This window comes from Danio rerio, chromosome 21 (genome assembly GCF_049306965.1).
Source record: "Danio rerio strain Tuebingen ecotype United States chromosome 21, GRCz12tu, whole genome shotgun sequence".
NCBI lineage: Eukaryota > Metazoa > Chordata > Actinopteri > Cypriniformes > Danionidae > Danio > Danio rerio.
The window spans coordinates 5,950,284-5,966,754 of record NC_133196.1 but is presented as its reverse complement, the minus strand read 5'-3'; the positions used below and the strand labels follow the sequence as shown (position 1 = coordinate 5,966,754).

General features: G+C 36.7%; 1 protein-coding gene across 1 annotated transcript; it reads right to left on the bottom strand.

Annotated features, from left to right (window-relative positions):
• Nucleotides 1-1,871: 1,871 nt before the first annotated feature.
• atp5fa1 (ATP synthase F1 subunit alpha) lies at nt 1,872-13,649 on the bottom strand. The gene is made up of 11 exons (NM_001077355.1): nt 13,539-13,649; nt 12,765-12,840; nt 12,504-12,673; nt 11,086-11,259; nt 9,922-10,088; nt 9,332-9,632; nt 5,669-5,893; nt 5,485-5,592; nt 3,895-4,039; nt 2,196-2,346; nt 1,872-2,094 (listed from the first exon to the last, which is right to left on the bottom strand). Exons 1-11 carry the CDS (start codon nt 13,596-13,598, stop codon nt 2,016-2,018), a joined length of 1,656 nt encoding a protein of 551 aa, NP_001070823.1. The 5' UTR covers nt 13,599-13,649; the 3' UTR covers nt 1,872-2,015.
• Between the last annotated feature and the right edge of the window lie 2,822 nt (nt 13,650-16,471).

The window sequence follows — 16,471 nt, the reverse complement described above, 5'->3', positions numbered from 1 at the left end:
GATTCAGATCATCAGCAGAGACTGAAAGACCTGTAATGAGTGTGACAAAGGAGACATCCAAAACATGCAGTGTTGATGCTTCTTCAAGAATGTGGTTGAAAAACACTTCTATCAGGGCGGACAAGGTTTCCATTATTTGCTGATAGCAGGTATGAAATCTTGCCGGACTTCCGTTTAATATTCTGCAAAATTATTTACCAACAACACTTTATAATAAAGCCTGGGTTAATACATTGAGTATTCAAGAGTTAACCAGTTAATACAACAGATAATTATTTAACTTGTTCATTAAATTAACATACAACTTTTTATATCATTACATTAGGTGTTGAAATAAACTTGAGGCATTTTTATCCTTTGTAGTTCAGTTGATTTAATCTGGTAGGGTATACAGTGTCATTCATCCTTGTTAAATGAGCCTAAATGCACTTACACTTCAGAAAAACTCAGCCTTTGTGAATGTATCTTGTAGGGTTACAAAACTAATATGTCATAATTAATACAAATTTAAATCAGACAACAGCGATAAATTAAGTTTTATAAACTACTTTCGGGAGAGGCATGTGATTTGATCGATCGCGGCTGGTGTTTCATCAATATTCATTGCTAGACCAATCAGATGAATTTTAGCTTCCAATAAGCCCATTCATCCTACTTTCTTTATCTTTGTTTTTGAAGCATAACAAATCTGCAAATTTATCAAGCAATAGCCAAGTGTGAACTCTTGAAAATAACATCCAAAAATTGCTAAAGCAAGGGAAGAAAAGGAAACATCTTTTCAAACCAACAAAAACCTTTAATGTCTTAAAGAAAAAAAAAAAAAATGATGTTTGTTCAAACCGCTTAAAAGGAGCTGAAAATTCTTGTTTTGTGTTCAATCCACTCAAATTTGTAAAAACTAATAGGTTAACTTAACTCCTACATGTTGCCCCAACAAACGGATAAGGAACCCACCTTTTTTTTGTGTGGCATCTAAAATGAATGCAGTAACTGGTAAATATTAACAAGTAGTAAACTTGGTAGTAGCTGCCCTTGGAGAAGTACAAAATAAGTCAAATCTGCAGCAAACTGAGTCTAAGGGTGCTTTCACACCTACACTTGTTTCGGAACGAGTCTCGTTTGCCCAGTTAGCGCGGTTCGTTTGGCATATGTGAACAGGGCAATCACGCTCTGTTCCGCGCCAAAGTAATCGCTCCGAGATCGCTTGAAGGAGGTGGTCTCGGCTCGATTGAAACGAACCCTGGAGCGGTTCGATTGCAGTGAGAAAGCAATCCGATCAGAGCGCGGTTATATCACAGTGTTTTATGGATATGTAATAGGCTTACGGCTATGTGAAGAGAGAATTATGAGCATGGCGGGAAGTTTCACAAGTCTCCGGATGCCCGCAAACGAGTGATGATCTCCCGGTAATCTCACGTCTCCCTCCCCGTCCTCAAATAGGCATCGTCGCGCACCTTTCTCACCCCTCCCCACCGCGTCTCTCCTCAGACATGTCGCGCGCGCACCCTGTCAATCACCACCAAACCACCACCTCTCCTGACAGCTGAGCGGGACGCTGCAAAATAAACCCTGACACTCTGACCAATGTGAGGAGAGTTTACTCGCACGTGACTTGTTTTAGCGGTTTTGGTCCGATTAGAAACTTTGCAGTGTGAAAGTGAACCACTCCAAGAGCAACAATGTAACATTTGTAATCTCTGTTTCGGAACAACTGAATCAATTCACAGGTCTGAAAGCACCCTTAATGCACCAAATCATAAAAATGATGAACAACTACCTATTGAAAGTTAAAACTAGGCAGACTGTACATGCTTTTTAAAAATAAACTACAACTTAACCTGTAATTAGGCAATGACAGACAGAGGCAGAGATGGAGTTGGGAACACTTTATTCTCGGTAAGGAGATTTCTGTACATTGAGGATCAAGTGCCACTTGAATTTCTTCAGGGTTTGTATAAATTTAAGCAGAAGCACTATGCAAACATTGACAAAACATTAGCGATACAGGAAACAAACTACTCGAAGCTCGAGAGGAAGTTGAGCACGATCTCCTTGAGTTTTGCGTCAGAGGCCTCTGAAATCTTACCGTCGCTCCTGAAAAATAAGACAAAGATGGAAAAAGCAGCATTGAGTAATCAAGTTGGTTCAAGATGTTTCTCGTCTTTTAAAATGCAGAATTGTCTATAGAGCGTCACCTGATGGCTGCGAGCAGATCCTGGTGCTGGCTGATAACGTGCTGGAGGAAGGCCTTCTCGAATTTGGTGATCTTGCTGGGCTCCATCTTGTCCAAGTGTCCTCTCACACCAGCGTAAATGACAGCCACCTGCTCCTCAATGGCCATGGGAGCTTACGGAGACAAAACAGTAAGTTAAAATCCCATACAGGCAGTGTTGCACCTGTACTTTTCATAATTATAATTGAAATCATCATCATTGTTATTGTTATTATTATTCATCATTGTCGTTATAGATATTAAATTTATTATTGTTATTATTTATCATTAAAATCATTGTCATTAAAAATCATCATCGTTATTCATAATCATGGTTATTATCATCATAATTATCATTATTATTATTATTAATTAAATCATCATTATTATTATTATTCATAATCATTAAAATAATCATCATGGTTATTAAACTTAATCATAATTTTTCAAAATCAATAAATCACCACAATCAGCATAGTTATTATTAATCATCATTATTATTAAAATCATCATCATCATCGTTATTAAAATAATTTATTATTAGTATTATTTTTCATTAAAATCATCATTGTTATTAATATTCATCATCATCATTGTCATTATGATCATCATTATCGATTTTAAAATTATTTATATTATTCATAATCATTAAAATAATCATTATCGTTATTACAATCATCAACATTATTAAAATCATCACTAATCATTATCGTTATTATAGTTATTAAAATAATTTATTCTTAGTATTCTTCATTATTAAAATTATCATTATTGTTAATCAATCATTGTCATTGTTATTCTTATCATTGTTATCAAAATAGTTTGTTATTATTATTATTCATTGAAATCATCATCATCATCATCATCATCATCATCATTATTCATCAATTAAAATCATTGTCATTGTTATCATCAACATTGTTATTAAAAGTTTATTATTATTATTATTAATCATTAAATTTTCATTGTTATTAATCATTATTATAATCATCGTTATAATTGCTATTATTAAAGTCATTATTATTATTCACCCTTAAAGATCATTATTGTCATTATTAATAATAATAACCATCATCAAAATCATAGCAATTGTTATCATTATCGTTATTAAAATAGTTTATTATTATTAATAATAATCATTAAAATTATCATTTTTATTAATCATCATCATTATTATAACCATCGTTATCATCGTCGCTATTATTAAAATTATTATTCATAATTTAAAAATCATTATTAATAATAATCATCATCATCAAAATCATTGTCATTATCATCAAAATAATTTTATTATTATCATTATTATTAATTAAAATCATCGTTATTAATAATCCATCATAATCATGATTAAAAAAATTATTATTGTTATCAATCATCATTAAACTTATCATTATTATTAATCGTTATCAAAACCATCATTGTTATTAATAAATCATCATCAGTTATTGTTATTAATATGGTCTATTATTATTATTAGTAGTAGTAGTAGTAGTAGTAGTAGTTGTAGTAATAATAAATGTATTAAAAGTATAATAATTTATTTGATGGGGCTAGAGAAATTTCCTAATTGGCATATTTGAAAAATTCTTAGAGTTTAGCCCTGTAAGTCTAAAATTTCATTCATAATGGTCTTAATGTCTGAAATGTAACTTGGTAAAAGCCCGAGATTCGTTTGCACTTACAGTACTGTCCCTGCTTGAGCAGCTCAGTGAGTCTCACTCCTCTGTTCAGCAGTTGCTGTGTGGCAGCGTCCAGATCTGAACCAAACTGAGCGAAAGCAGCAACCTCACGATACTGAGCCAACTCCAGCTTCATGGTACCAGCCACCTGCACAACAACAAACCACCACTGTAAGATCTGCACATCTGACAGACACTCTACAGTCTCCCCTGAGGCCATTAGACATAGTTTGTGAATGAAGCTAGCAATGCAACACACTGAAGGTCAACTGAAACTGACATGGCACATGTATGGTCTGAAATTGCAGACTCTCAAATAGGGCTGCTGCACAATATATAGTTTCAGCATCGACTCTGCAATGTGCACATTCACAAATCACGTCAGTACACAGCGGTCAACATTTGAAACAGATCCTCATGTTTCAAAGTTGTCCTAAAACTACATACAGACACCATTTCTTGTCTTAGGACAATTTTAGAAAATTTAAACACTCCAAATGTTGACTACATTGAGCATTTGAGGAGAGTTTAAAGCATTTGGGCTCAAGAATTTATCAAGATGAATTGTTTAATTTAGTGATAGCAAAGATTGATTTAAAATTTGCATCAAATGAAATGTGGGCCTTTTTTTTTTTTTTTTTTTTTAAGAGCAATTTTAAAGCTTTTACGTCTGGACTGGAATTTTATAAGATGTATTGCCTGTTTCTGAGGCCATGGCAGGAAAACTGTGGTAAATCTAAAGTAAGTTTGATATATTTTTAAAACCTCTAATGCTGCGATCACACCAGACGCAGAACACGCTTCAATCGCGAGTGATTTACATGTTAAGTCAATGCAAACGCACGAATAGACATCCTGCGGCGCGAATGGCGCAAACTGAGCGTTTTGCGTGTTTGCTTAACGTGCATTTCGCACGGATCTCGAGTTTGAAAATCTTCAGTGGACATTCGTGCCGTGTTAACCAATCAGAAGCTTGCTCTTGTGGGGGCATGAGTGTGACGTAGAACCTATTGATTGTGTCCCGGGGCAAATCCTCGAGGTGACACCGACAACAAGTCATCAAACTGGGCTTAGCTCAGTCAGAAGTACCGTTGAAAGCCTCTGTGATCCAGGTCCAGTTTCTGGAGGAGTTTGAGCTCACACAGCTGGATGCACCTCTGAAAGCATGTAGTGGACTCAGACACGGTCCTAAACGTATCGACTCTGTTTTTCAGCCTTCATAAAGTACATAAACACTGTTATTTTCTTCATAAAATCCATGTTAGCCATTTAGCAACGAAGCTACAGTCACTGGGCAGACAGAAGCCCTGCCCATCAAGCAAACCCGCGTCTGTTCTGAAGTGAATTTGACACGCGAATGAAGCGAGTAAACTCAAATGTTCACGCGGCAATTTACGCGCGAATAGTGCAATTTATCCGCGCGTTCCGCGTCTGGTGTGAACACAGCATAAGTAGTTATACTCTCCACAACAAACTCAAACCTTTTAGCAATCAAAGTGGACAGTTTTATATATATATATATATATATATATATATATATATATATTTTTTTTTTTTTCTTTAAATAAATTGAAAGCAAAAGTGAAAACAAACCTGCTTCATGGCCCTGGTCTGAGCAGCAGAACCGACACGGGACACAGACAGACCCACATTGATAGCGGGACGGATACCCTTGTAGAACAGCTCAGTCTCCAAGAAAATCTGCATGAAAAGATTTAGCAGTTCAGTGTGTGGATCAAACCCTAGAGTTCACTTGTGCGCGTGTTTGTGCAGTCACCTGTCCGTCAGTGATGGAGATGACGTTGGTGGGAATGTAAGCGGACACGTCTCCGGCCTGGGTCTCGATGACGGGCAGGGCGGTCAGGGATCCACCACCGAAGTTGTCGTTCATTTTGGCTGCTCTCTCCAGCAGACGGGAGTGCAGGTAGAAGACGTCACCGGGGTAGGCCTCACGACCTGGGGGACGACGCAGCAGCAGGGACATCTGACGGTAGGCAACAGCCTGGAGGAAAAGAAATGTATATCAGGGCTCGAAATTAACCTTTTTGCTTGGTAGCACCAGTGCTCCTAACTTTAAAAAAAATTTAGGCGCATCAGCCAAGATTTAGTCGCACCCACCAATTATAAGCACCGTTACTTCAAGTTTTATACAAACAGATTTATTGCATTTGAAACCAACACTAATCATAAATAAATAAATATATAAATAAATAAAAATATAAATATATATATAATATATATATAATATAATAATATAATAATATATATATATATATATATATATATATATATATATATATATATATATATATATATATATATATATATATATATATCTCAACGAAATCCTGTTATCACAAGAAAATACATTTTACAACATAACTGAGTGACTAAAAGATACACGGAGCGCTCACCGGCCCTGCATGCACTGCTTGAATGAATGAATATGTTAACGATATAACTGTGCTGTTCTCACGGGTGCTGTCTGATACTGCACTGATGCTTTTGACATATACAGTACCTTATTATATGCATATGTCATGTTAATAGCAATACCGCAATCCTTTTTTAAGTAGCGATGTTAGTTTACTCAGTGTAAGCCCGTTTGCGATGGTGTACGTGGTGTTAAACTTTACATATAGCTTCCACTTGCATGGCGGACAGCATCTGGCGATTATATGAAGGATTAAACAGAAGCTCTCCTGCTAGATGTGGCAAACAGTTACCTGAAAATCCCATCCCACAGACTTTTCATAGCGGACTTGAAGCCAATGGAAGTCTTCTACTCTTGGAAAAGTGTAGATGGTGGATTGACATTCAGCACATGATCACTAGTAAGATGCGTCATTATTTGTAACTGTAGATGCCATGGTTTCTTAAACAAAATCTGTCAGTGTTATCTTCATTCTCATCTGAAGCGCTTTACAGTTTTTCGCGGTAGTAGCTCTCTCTGTCATACGAAGCAAGAAGGCACTGAGTGATTGACAGCTGAAATTAACCAATCATTCGCGTTCAGTGCTAAAGCAGTGGGCCAATAAGAAGAGCACGAAAGCGGGGCAAGCATTACAGACTTGGCTTTGTTTACTACAGCAAGTTGACATGACATGTTTTCAACCATTCCTGAGCACTGCGATTCGCGTTTCAAGTGCAGAGATGCATTCTGCGAGAATGTCTCCCGAATCTGTGCATGTGGTGAACATTTTGCAGTAAAAACTGGTCGCACCACAACAATTTTAAGCACTCGCACAAATGCTCCCAAATATATTTTGAGGTCGCAAAGATAAAAATGTCCGGCGCATATGCGACCAAAATGGTCGCAATTTTTAGCCCTGTATACAAATATAAATATTCATTATTTCTGCATGTTAAAGGGACAGTTTACTCATGAAAATTGTAATTTACTCTCCCTTTACCCATTTTAAACCTTTATGAATTTCTGCTGTTAACACGAATGATATTTAGAAAAATATTTTTAAAAAGCTGTAACCATTGACCTCCATAGAACAAATACTAAGAAAGTCAACGGTCACAAGTTTAACTTCTTTATTCTGCTGTACACTAAAGAGACTGAAATTCATAACATAATATACATTCTTTTATTTTTTTATTCATATTTATATACACTAAAATTAACAAGTAAACAAGAATTACATTTTACAATTTCAAGATAAACTGGATCTATTAAAATATTTATTTATATGGTTTCCTGTCATTTAGAAAGATGTTCAAATGAAAGCATTAGATACGGTACATCAGGTTTAAGGATTGTTTGGTCATCTCTTGTTTTGTTTTTAAACTGGTCATTACGATTCTAAAGAATAATTTAAATATCAGGAGGTTCTGGCTTATTTGCTTTAATATATTTTTTGTAACATTTTTTATAATTTAAATTCATATCAGCGAATGATGATTCGATAACTTTCATAAAGACTTCAGATTTCTTTGCAGGATAAATCAGCATTTTTCAAGAACCTCTTGAATTTCAGCAACAAACTTTTAATGATCAAATTAATATTGCAGTGATATTGCATTAAAAATTTTGCACCAACTATAAAAACTAAGCTTTGAATATCTAGATCCTAAATAATACAAATCACTTATACTGAAAAATAGACTAAACCAGGGGTCACTAAACTTGTTCCTGGAGTTCCGGTGTCCTGCAGATTGTAGCTCAAACCCTTATCAAACACACCTGAACAAGCCAATCAAGGTCTTACTAGGTACACTTGAAACACCAAGGCTGGTGTGTTGAGGCAGGTTTGAGCTAAACCCTGCAGGACACCGGACCTCCAGAAATGAGATTGGTGACCCCTGAACTAAACTTTAAAATGGAGAAACTTCTAATATAAAATTTTTGAAAGACCTCCATTTTTATCAAGTTCATCTTTTTGGTCATATAAATCTGAATTAGCCAGTGCCTCCATTGCATGTAGTTGTACATTTATACTTCTGCGCACTATTTGTGCTGCTCTGCAATAACTCTTCCGAAACACAAGCTGGCAGCAGATTTTTGTTCCTGTGCCACGTTTCTTCGTGGGCGTCATGTTAATTTCTGAAATCTCCCTTAAATGTACAAGTAGCTCAAACTCGCTCATTCAGAGGCAAGAACCGGTGGACGTGCAACAACTTTAGTCAAAATAAACAAAACAAAAGTTTCCATCTGGAGCTCCTTTATGGGACTCGAGACATGTAACCACTCGCTCTATCTAGCTCACGGCTCAGCACCGATCACAGAGCTGACGCTACGAATCATTGCGAAGTGTAGTTACATTTTTTTAGTGGTGCGGGTCTGCCACAGCGAGGGCTATGCGACCATACTCGTGTGCTCAACCCAGAAGTTTAAAAAAAAAAAAAAAAAAAAAAATCAGCCTTTAGTTTGCTGTGAGGAAGTGCACAAAAGAAAGCTCTGCCCCCTACTCTATATATCATTGCAATTGGAAGTACCTCAACATACCGAAATTAAAAATAAATAAATAAAATGAAGTTATAAACAACTACTAAAGCGGTCATAGACACTGTATAATCCAATCAAGTTAACAAATTTAAAAAATTTAAACTTCCTCCAATGCATTTAAGTGACAGCAAAGGGAGAAATTAAAGTTTGCCATATCAGCTTCTCTGGCCATGTCATTGCAAAAACAGTATAATTTTTTTTTATATATAATATATATATATATATATATATATATATATATATATATATATATATATATATATATATATATATATATATATATATATATATATAAAAACTGCAAAAAAGTGCATAAGAAAATTGTGAATCAGTTTAAAAGTCCACTTGTGATAACTTCACTATTAAAAAAAATCCTTTAAAGTCTCTCCAGATACAAATCATTCTCCTATAACACTAAATATAGGGCATTCCAAAAGTATAGGTTTAACAGTTTGTTTTAAAGTGACGGCAGCGTTCAGCTCTCACCTGTTTGGACAGATCATCATAGATGATGAGAGCGTGTTTGCCGTTGTCTCTGAAGTATTCCCCCATGGAGCAGCCGGAGTATGGAGCCAGGTACTGCAGTGGAGCGGCGTCAGATGCGGTGGCCGACACCACGATGGTGTATTTCATGGCATCAGCATCTGTCAGCCTCTTCACCAGCTGGGCCACAGTGGATCTCTTCTGACCGATGGCCACGTAGATGCAGTACAGCTTCTTTTTCTCCTCAGTGCCTTCATTGAAGCGCTTCTGGTTGATGATGGTGTCGATGGCAATGGCGGTTTTGCTGGAAGAATCCAAATGAAATAGTCAAACTAAAAACTAAAGTAGTCAAACTGTATTTGATTGAGATTTTTTCCATATTTAACACCGGCAAGCAATAAACTATACAGCATGACAAACACAATATTAGGGTGTAATGTAATAAATAACCATTGGCCTAAACGTGTATGCTTAATTGCATCCTGTACAGTTTAAAAACACACCAATATTGTAATTTTACAAATGCAAATAAATTGTTCCAGCCAATTACAGAAATCAGGCAGTCATCATGTGCAGTTCCATGCAGCACTCACCCAGTCTGCCTGTCACCAATGATCAGCTCTCTCTGGCCACGGCCGATGGGCACCAGACTGTCCACAGCTTTGATGCCAGTCTGCATGGGCTCCCTCACAGAGATACGAGGGATGATCCCAGGGGCCTTCAGACCCACACGCCTGCGCTCTTTGGAGCCCAGAGGTCCCTAAAGGAGGAACATTAAGACATTCTGCAATTAATATAAGAGAATGGTAATGCAAAAATGTCAAATTCCCAGACTTTCACTGCATAAAAAGCTGAATTTCCATTTAATTTTTCACTTTAGGGTCAATGTGAAAATGCGTCAAGACTTATGGTCTCATTCGCTTCAATTTATTTTAGCATAACACTAGTCCTGCTTGATGTTGAAAAGCTAAAACGTTTCAATGTTTGATTGCTGGTTGACAAGCAGGACAGGAGAAAAAAATATATATATAAATTAACGAACCATAACGATAGATAAAAAGTGTGAAAAACTTAAAATTACACAATTAGATTTGATAAATGGAATTTAAAACTTAATGATAAACAAAAATACATAATACATTCCATAACTTGCATGAAAGAAATTAAATTGACTTTCAATGTCTGGAATAGACAATACAAAAATTGTATAATATTTCTGAAATAATCCCAAAAATTAAAGATAAAATCTTAAATCAAAATTTAAAAGCCTGAATAAAAAAAAAAATCAAAACCAGCCCAAAAAGCAGTTTCCTGCAATTTGATCAGTTGATTTTGATGTGTTGTGCAGACCATCACTAGGCCCTCATGATTTCTGCACGCATAAAAATCCTCTAATTTTTAGCCCATCATTGAGTCTATTTAATTACCTGTGTAAATTTATGTTTATTCAGTTTAATTAATTAATTAATTTCAGTAATACTATTGACTAATATGAAAATGTTCATGAGTTATTTTGTAAAGTAATAATTCATATATTAAGTTTAGTCGTGATGCTCCCAAAATCATTACGTATAAATGCACAGATTTTTTACAAAAATCAGCAGATTCTGTCCGTTTCTAGTGATCACTTGCTTTTTGGAGGAAAGAGCCATTTTTGTGCCTGAAAGCTGTTTCCATTTCAGAAATCCATGATAATGCAGAATCTCCTTGACCTGTGGGAACACTATAGGATGCACTGATTGAACTGGTGGTCAGACCTTGCCATCAATGGGGTTTCCCAGAGCATCCACAACACGTCCGAGCAGCTCCTCTCCGACAGGAACGTCCACAATAGCCCCTGTTCTCTTGACGATGTCTCCCTCCTTGATCAGCTTGTCATTACCGAACACCACAACACCAACGTTATCAGGCTCCAAGTTCAGAGACATACCCTATGAAGAGAGCAGCAAAAGTCTATGAAAGCAGACCTGTAAACAAACGCTTTAAAAGTAGCACATTTCTAAAATAATAGAAGGCTCTGGGTTCTGTGGTGCAGAAAATTAAAGCAAAAAGGCAGAATTTTTTAAAAACATTTTACAAGATTAAAGCTATTTGCTAAAATGTAATTGTCAGTGTGAATAAGGAATACAATGTTTTTTTTGCTAGTGCACAATGTTATTCTTTAGGTGAACAATTAAATCAGTGCAAGTTAATCCACGGAAAAGCAAAAACAAACTGAAAACGTTTGTTTTGGTTATTGTCAACCAAAGTCTGGCCATTTGCTTCCACATTTGGAGAGGCAGTCCTTCTGTTGACATCAACACTTCAGTTTCACTGAATATGATAACATCATATAATTTCAAATAAAAAAATAGCTATTCTGGCAAAAAATAAGTCAAAAGTTCAGATTTAAAAAAAATTCTATCACTGTTAATGAAGACATTTGTTAAAATTAAAAAAATCTGGGTTATTCCAAGAAGTATTAATCTATTAGCCTGCCTGAAGTTAAATAAATCTCTGAAAACTATATTTTTCTAAGAAATTTGACTAAAACTTTTTGCTCTATATTATAACTTACACATACAATCTGTTCATACTTCATTTACAATACATGTTCATACTTGCATTTTCAATACTCTTTAAATTTAACCAGATGCAATTTTAAAATTGGTAACTTTTTCTAAACATTACAAATGTAAACTTGCACAGTACTTTTAAAACTATAAACTAGGGCTTCTCAATCTCAGTTCTGGAGGCCTGGTGTCCTTAAGATTTTAGCTCCAACCACAATCAGACACACCTAGGCTAGGTTATCAAGCTCTTACCAGGCTTTCCAGAAACCAACTTGCTTCAACACACCTGCAAAGATGAGCTAAAATCTGCAGGACACCAGACCTCCAGGACAGAGTTTGAGCACCCCTGCTTTACCACCGCTATTATATGCGGTCACATATTGTAAAATCGATAACTAACTGAGAAAAATAACACTTATTAAAGTCTATAGCTAAAACGTGACAGACAAAAAAAAGACAAGACAGGTTTGCATGCACGCAAACCAACTTATTGTTAAAAAAAGAAACTGCATCCCTAACTACAAAAATAATTTAAATCAAACAAGTCAAAGTGTGTGTATACGGTATGCATTCTGCATGCCATTATCAGGAGTGGTCAATGAGCCTAGAAGTTTGTCCCTCACCTTCAGACCAGAGGAGAACTCCACCATCTCTTCAGCCTGCACGTTCCTCAGCCCGTAAACACGAGCGATACCATCACCAATGGACAGCACGCGGCCGGTCTCCTCCAGTTCAGCTCCAGTGTCGGCTCCAAGAATCTTCTCCTCCAGAATGCTGGACACCTCCGCCGTGCCTGAAAAACAAAATCATCCGGAACATTTGAGCATGCAAACCATAAATAATCCAATCAAAGTAGTAGCAGTGCAACATTTAATAGTAATAACCTGTCTTCTGCAGCCATGGTCTGGCGGTGTGCAGGTTCTTGGCTCCAACGCATGCTGCAGCAACATTCTTGGAAACCTGAAAATGCAAATGTGACGTTTACAAACACTTTAAAATGATCACGATCAGATTAAAGCACAATGCGTAAAGCTTGCAGCATGTGAGCCCTTGACCTTCACGTGCCAATAACAACCACGTCATTACTGCTAAACCCTATTATAGAGAGAAAACAGCACTTAATAGTTAAACTAATATCACAAACACTACTGAAAGTGTGCTTGTTTTAATTGTTATTAGTAGTTAATCTTTATATGACTGGTAGGAGAGATCATAATGCGCCATAACGCTTATGTCGTCATCCAAACTTCCGCCCAAATAAAAAGTATAATGCAAATGCAATCAAGATGATCAAACACAAATGCACGACAAACATTAAACAGAAAATCCAAGGCAAACTGACAGCTGACATGTCTTAAACCCAAGCAGCATTTCCTGACCTTCAATCGGGAATGTCATTCATTGATCACAACCTCGCTAAACATGCAACAGCAACCTTTAAGGTTTTAAACGAACACTTTAGACATTATAAATATATCTGGTGAAATCAAATATTGCTACAGCTCAAATTAGAGTCGAAATAATGCTAGTTTAAACGCAGCAAACGCAGGCCCTTCATCCTGCAAGATGGCGACGCGCACTATCACGCCATTAACAGGCGCTGACATTCACCGGTTATGCGCTTTTAGTTTGCTATAACACATCAAAATAAGACTTACGAATCCGGCCCGTCGTGGAAGAGTGCGGGCCAGAGCCGCCGCGACGCGAACGGAAAGCATTTTTGTGGGTGTTTTTGTGTTTCTGGAGCTCGAGTTAGTGTCCTCCTGCAGCGGCCGGCTGGAGCGCGAGGAGCGGAGTGAAGGAAATGGAGGTCGCGAGCGGAGCTCATATAGGAAAGGTCAACTGCAGACCCGGATGCAGTTCCGCCAGGCGACGCGAGACTTTTATTTTGTTTTTGTTCATAACATTTAAGTCAAGGTTATAAGCATTAAACTTCTTTTATTGTTGTTGTTTATTTAAATCTATTAACATATACACATACGGGTGCTTCGGTTTAGTCCAAACACATACGCTATAGGTGAATTGAATGAACTAAATTGTCTGTAATGTATGTGTGTAAAAGAGTGTGTATGGGTGTTTCCCTGTACTTGTTTGCGGCTGGAAGAGCATCCGCAGCGTAAAACATATGCTTGATAAGTTGACAGTTCATTCTGCTGTGGCAAACCCTGTTTAATAAAGGGATTAAGCAGAAAAGAAAATGAATGAATGAAATTGGCCGAAGTGTATGTGTAAATGTAAAAGTGTATGGGTGTTTCCCAGTACTGGGTTCCAGCTGGAAGGACATCCGCTGTGTAAAACATATGCTGGATGAGTTGGCGGTTCATTCCACTATGGTGGATAAAAGGACTAAGTCGAAGGAAAATGAATGAATAGGGTATATGCCGAGCTAGTGCTGTTCCCATGCTGATACACTTCCGGTGACCTGTTATTGTGAACTTTTTCCTCATTTTATACGGTTCCTTATACAGCATCGATGTTGTAATGTCATTAAAATACATTCAGTTAAATAAACTTTAGCATTTATTTAGTTGCTCAAGCGTAAAACGGGACAAAAAGCTGTTTACTCGCACGCGCCCGTCAGAGTCGGCAGGCTAACGCAGAAGCTCCATTGAATATACTGGGGTAAAATAAATGCTCATATAATAAATATATGGTGGGGGAATTGTAATTTAATGCAGTGCTTCTTGTACAATCTGAGACCCACTTTAAATCGGATATCACTCAGCCAGTGGAGATCGCTGATTTTTAAAGAAAACAGACCTTAAACGCACCGGATTTTGCATTGCCATTCAATTCGCCGGAAGCGCTTAACCCAGGTTAATGGCAAATTAAAAGTCCTATTAGCATGCTTCAGCATATACCCCATGAAAATACAAGGACATCAACAGAAAAGAAGTGCAATCATAAAATGAAAGAGGGAAAAGTAATGTGACAATTTTCTTTAAGGAGGCTTTCTCAGTGGTCAAGAAGACAAATACGTACCCAAAGTGTCTTTTAAAGTTTTATTCTTTCCAAAGAAGATCACACGAAGGTGACACGATCATACATCAACAACAGTTTTTTCAGAGAGTGAGACGCAGAAACAGAGTGCCTTCTCTCTTAGTTTGTAATACCCACAAGGTCATCAGTGACGTACAGGATGAATCACAGTTACATCAGCGCTCAACTTCATATTTGATCATCTACATTTCAGCCTTACATCCCATCCGAACATGTAGTTTGGTAAATCACCAGAGAGGGATCTGGATGCAGACCTGGTGCAGTGCAATCTGAGCTGCATCCAATGCTTTTTAATGGGCTCACCTAACCCCACCCCTAACCCTACCCGTCACAGTGACGTCACTATAGCTCCATTGAGTGCATTGTGTCTGACATTGCATCGCTGAGTGATGCAGTCTCAGCTTGCATCATAAAGGCTGCATCCAGATACTATTGAATCACCATGTACTTATCCAGATCTTGTCTGGTGATAGACAGATGTTAAAGTGGTCTAGCTTAAACAGTACATCCATGTAAAAATAAAAGAGCAGACCTTTATAACTAGAACAAATGAGTTTATAAAATGAATATAAGATAAATAAAATTAATTTCCACCACAGTAGTAAGACATGACTACTATTTGTAAATCAAAGAACTTACAAACAAAAGAGTAACAGGCGATTTTATCCCAGGGGATTAGCTAAATAAAAAATAGGTCCACTTTATTTAGTGTGAAAGGCTTTGTGTCCTGAATGTACATTTTTCAATTTATTTAAAGGAGGGATTGTGTTATACTCAGAGTGCCGTACATTTAAAACGTTATTCTGTTTTTAAGGCATGATGCTGTAAGTTTCTGTTAACGAAGCAATATGACATACTGTACTTAATATTGCATTTACTGACATTATAGTGATTATAAGGTGCAAGTTTCATTCGTTAATTTTCTTTTCGGCTTAGTTCCTAGTTTATGTGACTAATTGCTTCTTTGCAGAATTTATATTTTTTGTTTTAGAGAAATAGAATTAAAAATGGGCATGTTATTTAGTCATTCATTTTCTTTTCGTCATATTCCCTTTATTATTCCAGGGTCGCCACAGCGGAATGAACCGCCAACTTATCCAGAATATTTTTGTAAATGAGTGTGTATGGGTGGGCGATGCGGTGGCGCAGTAGGTAGTGCTGTCGCCTCATAGCAAGAAGGTCGCTGGTTCGAGCCTCGGCTGGGTCAGTTGGCATTTCTGTGTGGAGTTTGGATGTTCTCCCCATGTTCACGTGTTTTCTCCGAGTGTTTCATAGTACTGGGTTGCGAATATTGAATCGATTAAGAAATTCGTTATAATTTAATAAATGGCCATTTGAGTAAAATAATTGACTAACAAGCAGAATATTTGCTTTAAACTAGCGTTAAAAGAAAAGAGATTTGATTTTGTTTACAATATTTTGGTTATTCCAAATAAAATATTTGTGAGGAGAGAAGTTGTGCTTGTATAACAGTGACCAGCCAAGAAGAAATTGCTTATGAAATTGAGATAATTTAGCTGGTATTTTCTCAACATTATAGTTACAGAATAATAACAATTACTCGAAATTAAGCCCTTTAAATTTAGAAAAT